The 17243-nt window shown below is 48.7% G+C and overlaps 1 protein-coding gene across 4 annotated transcripts in view; it reads right to left on the bottom strand.

Annotated features, from left to right (window-relative positions):
* Positions 1-265: 265 nt before the first annotated feature.
* The window catches only part of cadm4 (cell adhesion molecule 4), a 70435-nt gene continuing 53457 nt past the window's right edge, over positions 266-17243 (bottom strand). For 2 of the 4 annotated variants that reach the window (XM_029839476.1, XM_029839475.1), the window contains 7 exons: positions 12441-12728; positions 10061-10222; positions 7438-7528; positions 5723-5895; positions 4248-4343; positions 2777-2905; positions 266-1968 (listed from right to left, as the gene is read on the bottom strand). In XM_029839476.1, the coding sequence (XP_029695336.1) occupies positions 1859-1968; positions 2777-2905; positions 4248-4343; positions 5723-5895; positions 7438-7528; positions 10061-10222; positions 12441-12728 (1049 nt within the window). In that variant the 3' untranslated portion in view covers positions 266-1858. Of the gene's footprint in view, positions 1969-2096; positions 2176-2776; positions 2906-4247; positions 4344-5722; positions 5896-7437; positions 7529-10060; positions 10223-12440; positions 12729-17243 lie in introns of all 4 variants that reach the window. The other 2 variants (XM_029839477.1, XM_029839478.1) reach the window with 2 other exon arrangements.

The raw sequence follows: 17243 nt of genomic DNA on the forward strand, positions 1-17243 counted from the left end.
GAAAAACACACTGATCGACCGCCCAGTGACCTCTACATGTGGAGCGCTCCGCTGCTGAAGCCGACTATTGACTGAAGCTAATGGCAGAGAGCTTTTCCAGCCTCCATCTCGACCCTCCTGCCATCCTTTCTTCTCTCTTATCTTCCAACTGATTGGCAGATGTTTGTGGGGATGTTGTTCTATGAAAGCTCAGTTTTCTTACTAATATTCTTTACACAGCAAAATGACACCGTGAACAGTAAAAATGAGTCTAATCAGAAGCCCGTTGTTTCCTTTTTTAGGTTTATTTTTCGTGCTTTTTATCTTTCCCCTATAAAGAAACGGTTAGCTAAAGATCAACAAAGACACAGGAACTATACAACAGAGGAAAAGACAGGAGAAAAGAACCTGCACAGGACGGAGAGACCAGGAAAGAGGGGAATGACGAGTCTACACAGAAAAACAAAGCGTGGAAGTGGACATTTCTTTAACATTTACAATTATAATTATAACAACGGCGGTAATAACATTAATGACAATCTTAATTGTTCAAATAATTATAACAATAAAAAAAAGATAAGACCTCTGGTTTCTCATAAAGACTTTTTTTGTTCTTTTCTTTTTTCTTTAAAGATCTGGAGACACAAGTTTGTTCGACTTTGCACCTCTATGGGCTAATATGTCGTTAGTATCGTTGCTTCATAATGCTCATCAATAGTAAACAGCTTTTTAAAATCTTATTTTCTTTTCATTTATCTTGTTCTTGTTTTTTTTATACAAATAAAGAATTCAGAGATATGTATCTGTTCATGTGTAAATATGTGTGCACGGACGTGCATGTGTGGGTGTATGGGGGGGGGGGGGGGGTCCATCCATTTGCTCTTCAGAAGAGTTTTAAACCTTTTTATCCTCTTAATGACATTCCAAAAATAACGACTCTTTTCTTTAAAGGCTTCAAGTCATATTCAAGAGATATTAAGAGATGATGGTAAAAGGTGGAACGGGAGGGAAAATCCTTGGAGCATGGATTGGGAAGAGGAATTCCATCCCAGGTTTTTAGCACTTAGGCGAGTCCAGATTCAGCCATTGAATAAACCTTTAATAAAACGGTTCATTTTGATGGTTTCATGCAACATAAAAGGATTCTTTAAATGGCTTTTATTCTTTTCCCCATTAAATACATATTGAGCTTTGCCTCCTTTCTTAAGCTGAGTCTTATCCTAAAATCGTGAATTTTGGGACGTTGTTTACCTGTTACCTGCACCAGGTTACCTGGGCCGAACGGTGGCACCTCCTCCGTGCCTCCTCCATGATGCCATGATTAGTTCCAGCAGACCTGATCCCTTCCTGGTTCCTCCTAATGCTCCTCCTGCTGTGCATGCTGCTTCTGTCATCTCCACCAGTTCAAAATTGGCCTCACTGTAATGGCTGTTTTTCTCCAAGCATGGAACGATGGCAATCATCTCCCTTCGATTCCTCTCCCACTTTACTGGCTGTGTCGGCAGAGCGCCTCTTTCCTTTCTGCTCTCCCGCTTCTCTCCATCAAAGTAATTATGGCATCTTTTTGATCTGCATACACCTCAACTGGCTTCGTTCTCTCCCTTTTCCTCCAGCCCCTCTGACTTCTTCTATGGCTCAGTCATGAATGGCTGGCAGGAATGTTGGCATGTTCCCAGGCACCTGCCTGTTAGGTTAGGTACGAGTACGGAGGATACGGGATGGACTGAAGTGAGCGGGATGATCAGCTGTGTGTTGTATCTGTGTCCAGAAGGCTGCCTTTTATGAAGCTGTGTATAGAATCATGTGTGTGTTCATGTGTGTGTGTGTGTACTCTATACACGCGTGCGAGGGACAAAAGGATGAGGTCAGAAGTGAACGGCTACAGCAGGTACTCCTTCTTGCCCTGGCCGCTCTCGCTGCCATTAAGGAAGGCCTCCTGCACCTCGCCGTGTTCGTCCAGCCCGCTCGCCTCGTGGGTAAGATAAGAACCTATAGGAAGAGCAGAGAGAGAGGGCAACGGGGAGATCGGAGGGGGAGGTTAGGTGGTGAAGCGTCATGATCACCATGGCAACAAGCTTCATCAGACCACTCAGCGCTAAGATTATTCACTTCCATACCTGTGACTGATTAATTCATTAGTTCAGTGATTGTTAGGTCAATACCAAGCAAGAATAGGCTCTCGGGTACGATAAGAGCCTGCGGATGAAATGATGGGATGTTGTGTGGAGGCAGCAGAGGGTTGGGTGAAGGAGCGTGTATTAGACGGGAGGAAGAAAAGATCGACAGAAAATAATGAAGGGACAGTTAGGCACAGCAGAGCAACGACAACACACCATACACATTTACCACCTCAAGGGTAGCGTGATAAATGAAGAATGCTGCTCGTTAGTGACGTCATCACGCCTGCCGACCTTCTCAGCAGCCCGACCAAAGGCCTATTGGACACGTCTGAACTTAGTTTCAGTGCAACGCTCCGCTCTCTGTGTCAACCCGACCGCGCATGTGACCAAGGGGTTAGCTTAGCTTGTTGCTAGACACGACAGTTCCAGATCATTTCTGCACAGATGAAGGGTCAAAGTCTGCCAACAAGGAAGCACTTAGCAAGATGGAGACGGCTGCATTTAACAGATGAGGTCCACAAATCCCCGCCAGGGCGGGAGCAACCCCCCGCGGCACATTTGGCACCGATAATTTGACACCAAGGTTTAGAGGATCTATGCTAGCTTTCAGAGCAGAAGATGGAGAATGAATAAAATGCGCCCAGTAAACATATGGTACACGTGTGTGTGTGTGTTACCTTTCTGTCGCACAGAGCACCAGATGGTGATAATGAGGACGCAGATGATGGTGAAAACCAGGAACGCCAGCACGCCACCAATCACAGCATATGGTACTGCGCTGTGAGTCTCCACCACTGCCCCAGGATCTGTGGGAATGGACCACAAACCGTGAGGTGAGGCGCGCATCATCAGGCAGGAGAAATATTGGTGAAGGTTACAGCTCAGGATGCTGCTGAGGTGAAACCGAAGGAGAAGGACAGCGTTCGTTTGTCAGCATGAAGGAGAGAGAAGGTGAGAGAAGGAGGCTTCCATCTGACTTCCACTACCGCCTTCATGCTCCCAGGTACAAACAGTTATGGCCTCAAAGGGTTTCAACACGCCAGAAGATTTTTGAATTTGGGCTAAACTTCAATTATTCTGGGGAAAATGTAGAACAATTCTGGTTTTTGGGGCTAAAGTCTAGACTGGACGCAAAGACATCAGATTGTTGATGTGGACTTTGGAGCTCGACACAAAGGAAGTTAAACATGAATCAGTAATGGGGTCGGAACACTTAGAGAGCAGCAAAGCAGCAGAGGAGAAGGTGGCAAGAAAGCATCTGCAAGCGTTGCTACATGCTATCCATCAATGTTTGACTAAAGGGTCTGCAAATGTTCCCGTCTTTGGTCTTTCCAACCACCTTCTGTTGAATTTGCCCACATGGCCCAAACTTCCACCAAAGGCAGCAAAGACGCTGCTGCTGCCTTCGATTCAACGCTGCTTTAACGCAGGAGAGGAAGGTAGAAAAGGTGTTGAGGTGATCTTCATGATCTCCATGATCTTCATGATCTCCATGAGCACCATGATCTTCATGATCTTCATGATCTCCATGATCTTCATGATCTCCATGAGCACCATGATCTTCATGATCTTCATGATCTCCATGAGCACGATGATCTTCATGATCTCCATGATCTTCATGATCTTCATGATCTTCATGATCTCCATGATCTGCATGATCTTCATGATCTCCATGATCTTCATGATCTTCATGATCTCCATGATCTTCATGATCTCCATGATCTCCATGAGCACCATGATCTTCATGATCTGCATGATCTCATGAAGGACTGGTCCAATCATAATATCAACCGTGACTCTGCAGAGACCAAGAGTGGTGGGGGGGTCTAAAGTGCTGCCAGGCTACAGTCACACACCAGCACTTTGCTGTGTAAACGGCTCCTCGGCCGTCACACACGTGCTACCTGTGGAGTTCATGACAGGGATTCTGCACGGAAATCCGATCCACATCCAGGAATCCGGCTTTAACTGGATCATCAGTGACTAATTATGCTTTTATTGTGCTGCTTTAACGAGTCCTGAAGCAAAATGGAGTGTGTGTGTGTGTGTGTGTGTGTGTGTGTGCGTGCAAGACACCAAAGGGGAGCAGTAAAGGACGAGGGAAAGATGGAGGACGGCGACAGCAGCGTGATAAACCGTGTGTGTTACCTTCTGGATCCGGAGCAAAGCTGGGGGTGAGGAGGGTTGGGGTGGTGGGATGGGAGGGAGGAGTGGAGGGGGCCACGGGAGTGACTGATACATTATCTACAGACAAACAGGGAATGGGACAACACACAAACACACAGACTATTATCTACAACATGCAGCAGCAGTTTCGGAGGTCACAGCTTATAAGAGACAACACGAGTTCCTGTTGGTTAATATTGATGATAAGAGCAGCCATTTTGTGTCTGCAGTTAAATGAGAGCCTGGAGTTCTACAAGGTTTTCTGTGTCGTGCACGACAAAACGTGCACTCGGCCCGATTAAAGAAGGTAAATGTGTAAAAACAGAAAAGGGCAGGAAAACATCATTGAGCCACTCAGGAAGGCGCCGCCCCCCAGACCTAAATGTTACTGATTCTAATCCTCAACTGACTGTAGACAATGGGATGAAGCTCCCGGAAACTGGGACGACCCCCAGCTGCTTCCCCCCACAGCTGGAGGGGCTGGAGACGCCCTCACGGACACGTTCTGGGACGCGTCTCTGCGAGGTCATCGGGCCTCACAGCAGCACGTCTGACGAGACGTGTGTGATGTCTTCAGGACGGACGCAGCAAGGGTCCGGGTCACAGGCAGGACGCCCGTCCGACGTCCCGGGACGGACGCAGCAAGAGTCCGGGTCACTGGCAGGACGCCCGTCCGACGTCCCGGGACGGACGCAGCAAGAGTCCGGGTCACTGGCAGGACGCCCGTCCGACGTCCCGGGACGGACGCAGCAAGGGTCCGGGTCACTGGCAGGACGCCCGTCCGACGTCCCGGGACGGACGCAGCAAGAGTCCGGGTCACTGGCAGGACGCCCGTCCGACGTCCCGGGACGGACGCAGCAAGGGTCCGGGTCACTGGCAGGACGCCCGTCCGACGTCCCGGGACGGACGCAGCAAGGGTCCGGGTCACTGGCAGGACGCCCGTCCAACGTGACGGGCACATCGATGAGGCTGGCTGCTTAAATGAGACATCAAAACTCTGCCCCCTTTACTCGTTCCCATGAAGGGGGGGGGGCGGTCGGATATCTGATCCTTGAGGTGGTTCATCATTCATCATCAGCATAACATGATTTAGAAAATCTTGTCAACCCCCCCAATAAAACCCCGTTAGGGTGCACGTGGCCCCTCCCTCAGCACCACATCTGCTCATTAGCATGCGGACTAATTTGCCCAAATTTTCCGTGCAACAGATGTTCCAGTGGTGATTTTCTGCCAGATATAATATAATATTTGGGTTAGGGTCCGTCACTTAGCAACCACGTCCTCAATGTTGGAGATGTTCCTCAACAAGTGGGGGAGGCATTACCCACTGGTCAGGGGGTCAGTAAGGGCTTGGGTTTACTGCCCAGCGTTACCCTGTTGCCCACCGAGCTTCGGTCACATGATCAAAACGTATGAAACATCCTTGGAAGCTTGAGCGACCCCCCAGGTGGACTCACCGTACACCAGCAGGCTGTAGTGGTCGGCAGCTCGTCCGTAGTCGTTCTGAGCCTGACACAGGTAGGTTCCGTTGTGCGTTTGGCTGAGACGGGAAATCTGGAAGGTGGGGCCGGAAATCTCTGCCCTCTCAGGGAGGGTGTCGTTGATCCTGGACCACTGGATGTCCCTGGGACTGGAAACACAGGTGGCAGCACACTTTGGTCACATGTTCTAGACCCACGTTTGGGTCCATTTCTACTGCAAATGGTGCCAGAGTAAAAATATCAACCCAATAATAAAAATATCAACCCAATAATAATAAAATATCAACCCAATAATAAAAATATCAACACAATAATAATAAAAATATCAACCCAATAATAAAAATATCAACCCAATAATAAAAATATCAACACAATAATAATAAAATATCAACCCAATAATAATAAAATATCAACCCAATAATCAAAATATCAACCCAATAATAATAAAATATCAACCCAATAATAATAAAATATCAACCCAATAATAAAAATATCAGCCCAATAATAATAAAATATCAACCCAATAATAATTAAATATCAACTCAATAATAAAATATCAACCCAATAATAATAAAATATCAACCCAATAATAAAATATCAACCCAATAATAAAAATATCAACCCAATAATAATAAAATATCAACCCAATAATAAAAATATCAACCCAATAATAAAAATATCAGCCCAATAATAATAAAATATCAACCCAATAATAAAAATATCAGCCCAATAATAAAAATATCAACCCAATAATAAAAATATCAACCCAATAATAATAAAATATCAACCCAATAATAAAATATCAACCCAATAATAAAAATATCAACCCAATAATAAAAATATCAACCCAATAATAATAAAATATCAACCCAATAATAAAAATATCAACCCAATAATAAAAATATCAGCCCAATAATAATAAAATATCAACCCAATAATAAAAATATCAGCCCAATAATAATAAAATATCAACCCAATAATAATTAAATATCAACTCAATAATAAAATATCAACCCAATAATAAAAATATCAACCCAATAATAAAAATATCAACCCAATAATAATAAAATATCAACCCAATAATAAAATATCAACCCAATAATAAAAAAATATCAACCCAATAATAAAATATCAACCCAATAATAAAAAAATATCAACCCAATAATAAAATATCAACCCAATAACAGCAGCCGGGTCGTTATTGTTTGTCCGTTACTAATATGAGTAATTAATGAGGCTACAGGCGCCTCACAGGAATCAGCCTTTAATTACTGTTTTAAATGAAGCTGTAATGAGGAATTCCGACGTTCCTGGAACAAAAGATCACCAGGATTGAACACATTTAGGAGAGAATTAAGTTCTAAAGGGCATAAAAAGAAAGATCAAAGAGAACCAGAGAACTACGGAACAAAGTCGTTAGCGTTGCGAGGGGGCTCAATCCGACGCCCAGCGCAACGTTCCCAGCTCTACAGGAGCGCCTTTAGAGTTCGGTGGGGCATCGAATTCCCTAAACGACAGTGATAAAATTCTTCTGAAATATTTCCCGTAGTTTGTTCCGGATTTGTTGGGCTGCAGGAAGTTCCTCTGGAGCCTTCAGAGATGCTCTCAGTGAATAGGGCGAAGTTGGTGCGTCATGGTTTATCCGGAGGGACGAGCTCCATAAAGGGAAGCAGGGACACCGACATACTCACAGCGGGTTTCCCGTCACGGAGCAGGTGAGGCTGAGGGAGTCGCCCTCTCGCAAGATGCCGGAGGGAGGGAGGATTCTCACCGTGGGAGCGACTGAGGGAGTCAGACAGAGAGAGGAACGATCAACACCTCAGCACCTGAAGACAAACTGTCACGGCAAAAGGAAACAAACAGAGGCTCCACAGCTGTTTCCAAGGCAACAGGTCCGAACCCTGGCCAGGGTGAAGAACAGCGCCACCACCTGGAGAAACTTTTGCTGCCATATGGAGAAATAGGACATCGTTTACTGTGGAGAGTCGTCAGGAATCTTTCTGCTCCTTTTCATTGAAATACAAATGTGACATCATAAAGTGAAATATGAGCTGTTGCTCTTATGTTTTGAATTCATTATTGTGACTCTGCCAATAACTCTGACTCTCATGCAGTTCATCAGGACGGTCTAACGAACGGTCTAACGAACGGTCTGACGAACGGTCTGACGAACGGTCTGACGAACGGTCTGACGAACGCTCTGACGAACGGTCTAACGAACGCTCTGACGAACGCTCTGACGAACGGTCTAACGAACGGTCTAACGAACGCTCTAACGAACGCTCTGACGAACGGTCTGACGAACGGTCTGACGAACGGTCTAACGAACGTTCTAACGAACGCTCTGACGAACGGTCTAACGAACGGTCTAACGAACGGTCTGACGAACGTTCTAACGAACGCTCTGACGAACGTTCTAACGAACGCTCTGACGAACGCTCTGACGAACGGTCTGACGAACGCTCTAACGAACGCTCTAACGAACGGTCTAACGAACGCTCTGACGAACGCTCTGACGAACGCTCTGACGAACGGTCTAACGAACGGTCTGACGAACGTTCTAACGAACGTTCTGACGAACGGTCTGACGAACGCTCTGACGAACGCTCTGACGAACGCTCTGACGAACGGTCTAACGAACGGTCTGACGAACGTTCTAACGAACGCTCTAACGAACGCTCTAACGAACGCTCTGACGAACGGTCTGACGAACGCTCTGACGAACGGTCTAACGAACGCTCTGACGAACGCTCTGACGAACGCTCTGACGAACGGTCTAACGAACGGTCTGACGAACGGTCTAACGAACGCTCTGACGAACGGTCAGACGAACGCTCTGACGAACGGTCTAACGAACGGTCTAACGAACGCTCTGACGAACGGTCTAACGAACGGTCTAACGAACGGTCTAACGAACGCTCTGACGAACGCTCTGACGAACGCTCTGACGAACGGTCAGACGAACGCTCTGACGAACGGTCAGACGAACGGTCAGACGAACGCTCTGACGAACGGTCAGACGAACGGTCTGACGAACGCTCTGACGAACGCTCTGACGAACGGTCTGACGAACGGTCTAACGAACGCTCTGACGAACGCTCTGACGAACGCTCTGACGAACGGTCTGACGAACGCTCTGACGAACGCTCTGACGAACGGTCAGACGAACGCTCTGACGAACGCTCTGACGAACGGTCTGACGAACGGTCTGACGAACGGTCTGACGAACGGTCTGACGAACGGTCTGACGAACGCTCTAACGAACGCTCTGACGAACGGTCAGACGAACGCTCTGACGAACGCTCTGACGAACGCTCTGACGAACGGTCTAACGAACGGTCTGACGAACGCTCTGACGAACGGTCTGACGAACGCTCTGACGAACGCTCTGACGAACGGTCTAACGAACGCTCTGACGAACGTTCTAACGAACGCTCTAACGAACGCTCTGACGAACGCTCTAACGAACGGTCTAACGAACGCTCTGACGAACGGTCAGACGAACGCTCTGACGAACGGTCTGACGAACGCTCTGACGAACGCTCTAACGAACGCTCTGACGAACGCTCTAACGAACGGTCTAACGAACGCTCTGACGAACGGTCTAACGAACGCTCTGACGAACGCTCTGACGAACGGTCAGACGAACGCTCTGACGAACGGTCTGACGAACGCTCTGACGAACGGTCAGACGAACGCTCTGACGAACGGTCTAACGAACGCTCTGACGAACGGTCTAACGAACGCTCTGACGAACGGTCAGACGAACGCTCTGACGAACGGTCTAACGCACGCTCTGACGAACGGTCTAACGAACGCTCTGACGAACGGTCAGACGAACGCTCTGACGAACGGTCTGACGAACGCTCTGACGAACGGTCTGACGAACGCTCTGACGAACGGTCTGACGAACGCTCTGACGAACGCTCTGACGAACGCTCTGACGAACGCTCTGACGAACGCTCTGACGAACGCTCTGACGAACGGTCTGACGAACGGTCTAACGAACGTTCTGACGAACGCTCTGACGAACGGTCTGACGAACGGTCTAACGAACGCTCTAACGAACGCTCTGACGAACGGTCTAACGAACGCTCTAACGAACGCTCTGACGAACGGTCTAACGAACGCTCTGACGAACGGTCTAACGAACGCTCTAACGAACGCTCTAACGAACGGTCTGACGAACGCTCTGACGAACGCTCTGACGAACGAGCTTCAGTCTCCAGTCCCGATCAAGACTGGACTTAAACTCCTGGACTTCCACGGTGTCTCAGATGGACACGTGCACCTAAACGGGCCTCTGAAACTTACAGTACACATCCAGGCGGTAGTGTCGGATCCTTTTCTGCCCCCCCAGGGCTGGGTGGGTGGCTTCGCAGCTCAGGGCCGCACCATTGTCTTTCCTCTCTACTGGGACATGAATGGTGTTGGACACGCTAAACGTCTTCCCATTATCCTGCCGAGACACAGCGCCTGGACACAGAGAGAAGACAAGGAAACGGGACTGAGTCTTCCACTGGTGTTCACCTGCTCATTCCAGTCAGCTCCAAAAGAGGAGAGCAGAGGAGCAGCCGTCCAAGAGGGTCGAGACCTTCAGACACGGGCCTTCAAATGCAGCGCTGAAGGCTGCAGACACCAGTGGGAACGACATGAAGAACCAGCGAGAGCACATGTTGGGGCCATTTTTGGATACCTAGCATGGTGTTGGGGATCAAGGGGGGGGTACGAGTCTGTGGTTCAACCTACAGACCGGCCGACTCGCCTCCCATAGAAAGAGCTCAGAACCAGCGGTTAGGGTTAGGGTTAGCCAGCGGTGGTTAGGGTTTGGGTTAGCCAGCGGTGGTTAGAGTTAGGGTTAGCCAGCGGTGGTTAGGGTTTGGGTTAGGGTTAGCCAGCGGTGGTTAGGGTTTGGGTTAGGGTTAGCCAGCAGTGGTTAGAGTTAGGGTTAGCCAGCGGTGGTTAGGGTTTGGGTTAGGGTTAGCCAGCGGTGGTTAGGGTTTGGGTTAGGGTTAGCCAGCAGTGGTTAGAGTTAGGGTTAGCCAGCGGTGGTTAGGGTTAGGGTTAGCCAGCAGTGGTTAGGGTTAGGGTTAGCCAGCAGTGGTTAGGGTTAGCCAGCAGTGGTTAGGGTTAGGGTTAGCCAGCAGTGGTTAGGGTTAGCCAGCAGTGGTTAGGGTTAGGGTTAGCCAGCAGTGGTTAGGGTTAGCCAGCGGTGGTTAGGGTTAGGGTTAGGGTTAGCCAGCAGTGGTTAGGGTTAGCCAGCAGTGGTTAGGGTTAGGGTTAGCCAGCGGTGGTTAGGGTTAGGGTTAGGGTTAGCCAGCAGTGGTTAGGGTTAGGGTTAGCCAGCGGTGGTTAGGGTTAGGGTTAGGGTTAGCCAGCGGTGGTTAGGGTTAGGGTTAGCCAGCGGTGGTTAGGGTTAGGGTTAGCCAGCAGTGGTTAGGGTTAGGGTTAGCCAGCGGTGGTTAGGGTTAGGGTTAGGGTTAGCCAGCAGTGGTTAGGGTTAGGGTTAGCCAGCGGTGGTTAGGGTTAGGGTTAGCCAGCGGTGGTTAGGGTTAGGGTTAGCCAGCGGTGGTTAGGGTTAGGGTTAGGGTTAGCCAGCGGTGGTTAGGGTTTGGGTTAGGGTTGGAGTTAGGGTTAGCCAGCGGTGGTTAGGGTTAGCCAGCGGTGGTTAGGGTTTGGGTTGGAGTTAGGGTTAGGGTTAGCCAGCGGTGGTTAGGTTAGGGTTAGGGTTAGCCAGCGGTGGTTAGGGTTAGCCAGCGGTGGTTAGGGTTAGCCAGCGGTGGTTAGGTTAGGGTTAGGGTTAGCCAGCGGTGGTTAGGGTTAGCCAGCGGTGGTTAGGGTTAGCCAGCGGTGGTTAGGTTAGGGTTAGGGTTAGCCAGCGGTGGTTAGGGTTAGCCAGCGGTGGTTAGGGTTAGCCAGCGGTGGTTAGGTTAGGGTTAGAGCTGATGGGGACCACAAGGCCTCGGCTGCCCTTCCCTCTGTCACGATGATTCTATGTAGTTCTTTTATTTCCTCGCTCTCATCTGGGCGGAGCTTATGTTGAAGCGTTCTCCCACCAGAGCCCAGATATCAGGGCCACAGGAAGGTTCCCAACAGGTGTGTAACAGGTGTGTAACAGGTGTGTAACGGGTGTGTGTAACGTGTGTGTAACAGGTGTGTGTAACGGGTGTGTGTAACAGGTGTGTAACGTGTGTGTAACAGGTGTGTAACGTGTGTGTAACAGGTGTGTGTAACAGGTGTGTAACAGGTGTGTGTAACAGGTGTGTGTAACGTGTGTGTAACAGGTGTGTGTAACAGGTGTATAACAGGTGTGTGTAACATGTGTGTAACAGGTGTGTGTGGTCTCCAACCCTCACTGGGGCATCGACCTTTTCAGTTTTTTCAGTTTGCCCTGAACAGAAAGAATTTCCAGAAACTGAAACGAGGAACCTGCTGGTTTCTGAGTGGGGATGAGTCATGAGACCCCTGAGCGTGAAGGTCCAGAACAGAGGAGCCTCTCAGAAATGAACCCGAGCCCGATGAGAGATTTATACTGATCAACTCAGACAATTGTGACGTTAGGAAGAAGCAAGGCCAACGATCCACAGAACCAAGATGGAGAACATGCGATGGTTGGGACGGACGGTCGTGGCCCGGTTCTTCTGCAGCCAGGACGTCCCCGTGTCATAACCTCGGCGTCTCTACAGCACCGTACCTGGGATCTCCCTGCTGTTGCGAACCCATCGGAGGCTAGCAGCAGGCTTGCTCCTCGGTGAGACGCAGATGAGCTCCACCTCGCCACCTTCCACTGCCACCTGCTTCACCTCCACCGATGGGACCTCGGGGGGCACCAGAACCGAGAGTGTCGCCACCTGGTGGTGCGTGGCGGCAGTGTAGAGCTGACAGAAGTACCCGCCCTCGTCCAGGACGCTGACGTTGGTCAACGTGATGCGCACCAGCCGCGGTGTGAAGAGCACCATCTGGAAACGCTCGTCCTTCAAGGCTGGAGGTGACAAAAGGAAGACGGCATGGCATTAACGAGGGAGCTTTAGCTTTAGCTTTAGCTTTTACACCATCACAATTTGTCTGGAAAAAAAACAGCATTTAAAAGCTCCTCTTGGGATACACTCAGCCCCTTTTTTAACGTTTCTTAAAAATAACACTCGCTGAGGTACGATTGCATCATTAATAATTCTTTAATAATTCATCATTAATTGAATGACAGGAGATGTTTAAGGAGCCTCCGTTTTCAGGCTTTTCTGGTAAATCCGTTCCTCGCTGGTTCTCCAGCCCTCTCTGGTAAATCCGTTCCTCGCTGGTTCTCCAGCCCTCTCTGGTAAATCCGTTCCTCGCTGGTTCTCCAGCCCTCTCTGGTAAATCCGTTCCTCGCTGGTTCTCCAGCCCTCTCTGGTAAATCCGTTCCTCGCTGGTTCTCCAGCCCTCTCTGGTTCTCCAGCCCTCTCTGGTTCTTCATTCCCCGCTGGTTCTTCATTCCCCGCTGGTTCTTCATTCCCCGCTGGTTCTTCATTCCCCTCTGGTTCTTCATTCCCCGCTGGTTCTTCATTCCCCGCTGGTTCTTCATTCCCCGCTGGTTCTCCAGCCCTCGCTGGTTCTCCAGCCCTCTCTGGTTCTTCATTCCCCTCTGGTTCTTCATTCCCCGCTGGTTCTCCAGCCCTCTCTGGTTCTCCAGCCCTCGCCGGGTTATCTGAGCGCTGACGTTCATGCTGCCATTGAAGGGTCTGCTGTGGCCTCCATCGGGCAGGTGATGAAGGCTGCAGACCGTTGCTACCGCTATCAAAGCCACTCTGACATGCACGATGCTTCCACATTTCCTGGACAGCTGTCAGCCAGGGTTTCAAGTAAGCGGTGTAACATTTGGAATGTTCCTCCACCTCCATTTCTAACTTGGTGGTCAGTATCACATCATCTGGTCCACATCAGCCTGGCTCAGCTCCTCAGGTGTAAATGGTAATAGGAGAAAGAGGGGCCATTGTGGCGCCTCCGGAATCGTTTTCTAGGGCAGAATTGCTTCTAAATCTGAAGATGAATTTGTTATAAAACTTCAGAGAGTTTGAAAATCAGTGCTTGATGGAGCGCCTTTGGGCTTTGCATCGCCACATTGGAACAAACGTCTTCTTTAGGCCATTTCTGGCTTTGAAGGGGGATTTTCTTCCTTCTTCCAAAGCACCGATTGGACGAGACAAATGAGAAATGAACTGATTCTCTGTGTAAGTGGCTGCTTTATTCTCTCCTGGGAGCATTTCTGATGAGTGTTGAAGTTTGTGTTGCATTACGTCAGTCCAGGTGAGCAACGTCCACAAGTGTTTGTCTAAGTCATAGCTGGTGGGAGGTGTGTGGGGGGGGTGGGGGCAACGGGAGTGATGGCCTTTGGGTCCAATGTTTACGGTACTACAGCAATAATCTCTCCCAAATGTGACAGTTGCAGAGTTATTGCCCACATTTTAAATGTCAGATGTTTGTTCCTTCGCCTTTATCGTCCCGCCTCATTAGCATGCAGCACACAGCTAACTGCAGGGAGAGGAGAGAAGATCTGGACCACAGAGAGCTGTCAGGGCCTAGAACCCAGTCCCATACGGCCGTCCTGGCTGCTCCACGCTACACAGCCTGGAAAGTGCGGAATGATGCTACACACAATGGCCCCACTTTATATTTCTGATACTGGTGGTGGCAAAAAAGGAGGGCAAAAAAAGATGGCAGAAAAATATGGGCAAAAAAAGATGGGCAAAAAAAGATGGCAGAGAAATATGGGCAAAAAAAGATGGGCAAAAAAGGAGGGCAAAAAAGGTGGCAGAAAAATATGGGCAAAAAAAGATGGGCAAAAAAAGGAGGGCAAAAAAAGCTGGCGGAAAAATATGGGCAAAAAAAGATGGGCAAAAAAAGGAGGGCAAAAAAGATGGGCCAAAAAATATGGGCAAAAAAAGATGGCAGAAAAATACGGGCAAAAAAAGATGGGCAAAAAAAGGAGGGCAAAAAAAGCTGGCAGAAAAATATGGGCAAAAAAAGATGGGCAAAAAAGGAGGGCAAAAAAAGATGGGCAAAAAAGGAGGGCAAAAAAGATGGGCAAAAAAAGATGGCAGAAAAATATGGGCAAAAAAAGATGGGCAAAAAAGGAGGGCAAAAAAAGATGGGCAAAAAAAGGAGGGCAAAAAAAGATGGGCAAAAAAAGGAGGGCAAAAAAAGATGGGCAAAAAAAATGGCAGAAAAATATGGGCAGAAAAAGATGGGCAAAAAAGGAGGGCAAAAAAGGTGGCAGAAAAATATGGGCAAAAAAATATGGGCAAAAAAAGATGGGTAAAAAAGGAGGGCAAAAAAAGATGGCGGAAAAATATGGGCAAAAAAAGATGGGCAAAAAAAGATGGGCAAAAGAAGGAGGGCAAAAAAGGAGGGCAGAAAAATATGGGCAAAAAAAGATGGGCAAAAAAAGATGGGCAATCCTACACTTGATCAACCTTTGTGAAATCCACATTGCAAATACTGGGAGAATAAATGGACCAGTCACACCAGGACAATATGACAGGAACGCCGGCGCTCCGTCGGCCACATGAGGCCCTTTCACTGATTTCTGTCTTTCACTTGGTTTTTCTCTTTGACCGTTTTATCCCATTCAGGGTCACGAGGTGTGGCCCTGTTCTCTCCCAGGGAATTCCCTTCTATCTGTATAGTCGCGAGGCCTCTGGGCCCTCAGGAGCGACACGACGGACGGACCTTGCTGCTTTTGTTATTGCTCGCCCATGGGACTTTATGGTGCCACTTTCTTATTCGGATCGGCTTATTCCGATGGGTTCTCTCCCGTTTGGCCCGGGAAAGTGTTTCCACCTGGGTGTGAACAGGTGTTCACCTGTTGGGGCAGAGTACCCAGCAAGGCGCAGGTGATCAGTTGAGTGTCCTGTCTGGAGCCACGTGCTCCACCTGTGGACCACTGGATTGGTTGGTCTTTGTCACACAAAACAGCAAACACAACTTTGCTGTTTCTGCTCCTGGGTGGAAGATGTGACCCAACTGGTTATAACCTGATGGGAATTCTTCTCCCAAACGCTGCAACACCAACACGTGACACAAAATTCATCGGTTAACCGCCACAACTTTCAAATACCAAAATAACCTTGAACATATCGACACATTCACGGAGGTTTTGTAGAAGCAGAGCAGCCATTCGGGCGAAGCTTTTGCTCTTAATTAGGTTATGAAACTGTTTTGCTTGCGAACCCTCAGGCTCTCAGCAAAATTTGTCTTTGTTACGCTGTTGATTACAAAGATAATTAGCCACAGAGCGGTCATTAACAAAATATGCAACTGGCGAGGCCATGTGTTAATGAGGCACTTTAATAGGTTCTCATCTCATCTTGAGGGTTAGCTGTGGATTAGGTGAAGAATGTCGAACTTTGCTGATCCGGCTGGGAGGTAGACTGTGTTAGGGTTGTGAATGACAACCATAACTGACCATAACCTAACCCTAACCCTAACCCTAACCCTCTAACCCTAACCCTAACCCTCTAACCCTGACCCTCTAACCCTAACTCTAATCCTAACCCTAACCCTAACCCCCTAACCCTAACCCTCTAACCCTAACCCTAACCCTCTAACCCTAACCCTCTAACCCTCTAACCCTCTAACCCTAACCCCCTAACCCTAACCCTAACTCTAACCCTAACCCTCTAACCCTAACCCTAACCCTCTAACCCTAACCCTCTAACCCTAACTCTAACCCTAACCCCCTAACCCTAACCCTCTAACCCTAACCCTAACCCCCTAACCGTCTAACCCCCTAACCCTCTAACCCTAACCCTCTAACCCTAACCCTCTAACCCTAACCCTAACCCTCTAACCCTAACCCTAACCCTCTAACCCTAACCCTCTAACCCTAACCCTAACCCTCTAACCCTAACCCTCTAACCCTCTAACCCTAACCCTCTAACCCTAACCCTCTAACCCTAACCCTCTAACCCTCTAACCCTAACCCTCTAACCCTAACTCTAACCCCCTAACCCTCTAACCCTAACCCTCTAACCCTAACCCTCTAACCCTAACCCTCTAACCCTCTAACCCTAACCCCCTAACCCTAACCCTAACCCTCTAACCCTAACCCTAACCCTCTAACCCTCTAACCCTAACCCTCTAACCCTAACCCCCTAACCCTCTAACCCTAACCCTCTAACCCTAACCCTAACCCTCTAACCCTCTAACCCTAACCCCCTAACCCTCTAACCCTAACCTACCCTCTAACCCTAACCCTAACCCTCTAGACCCTAACCCTCTAACCCTCTAACCCTAACCCCCTAACCCTAACCCTCTAACCCTCTAACCCTAACCCTAACCCTCTAACCCTAACCCTAACCCTCTAACCCTAACCCTCTAACCCTAACCCTAACCCTCTACCCTCTAACCCTAACCCTAACCCTAACCCTCTAACCCTAACCCTCTAACCCTAACCCTAACCCTCTAACCCTAACCCTAACCCTCTAACCCTCTAACCCTAACCCTCTAACCCTAACCCTCT

Source organism: Takifugu rubripes, chromosome 7, assembly GCF_901000725.2.
Source record: "Takifugu rubripes chromosome 7, fTakRub1.2, whole genome shotgun sequence".
NCBI classification, from domain to species: Eukaryota; Metazoa; Chordata; class Actinopteri; order Tetraodontiformes; family Tetraodontidae; genus Takifugu; species Takifugu rubripes.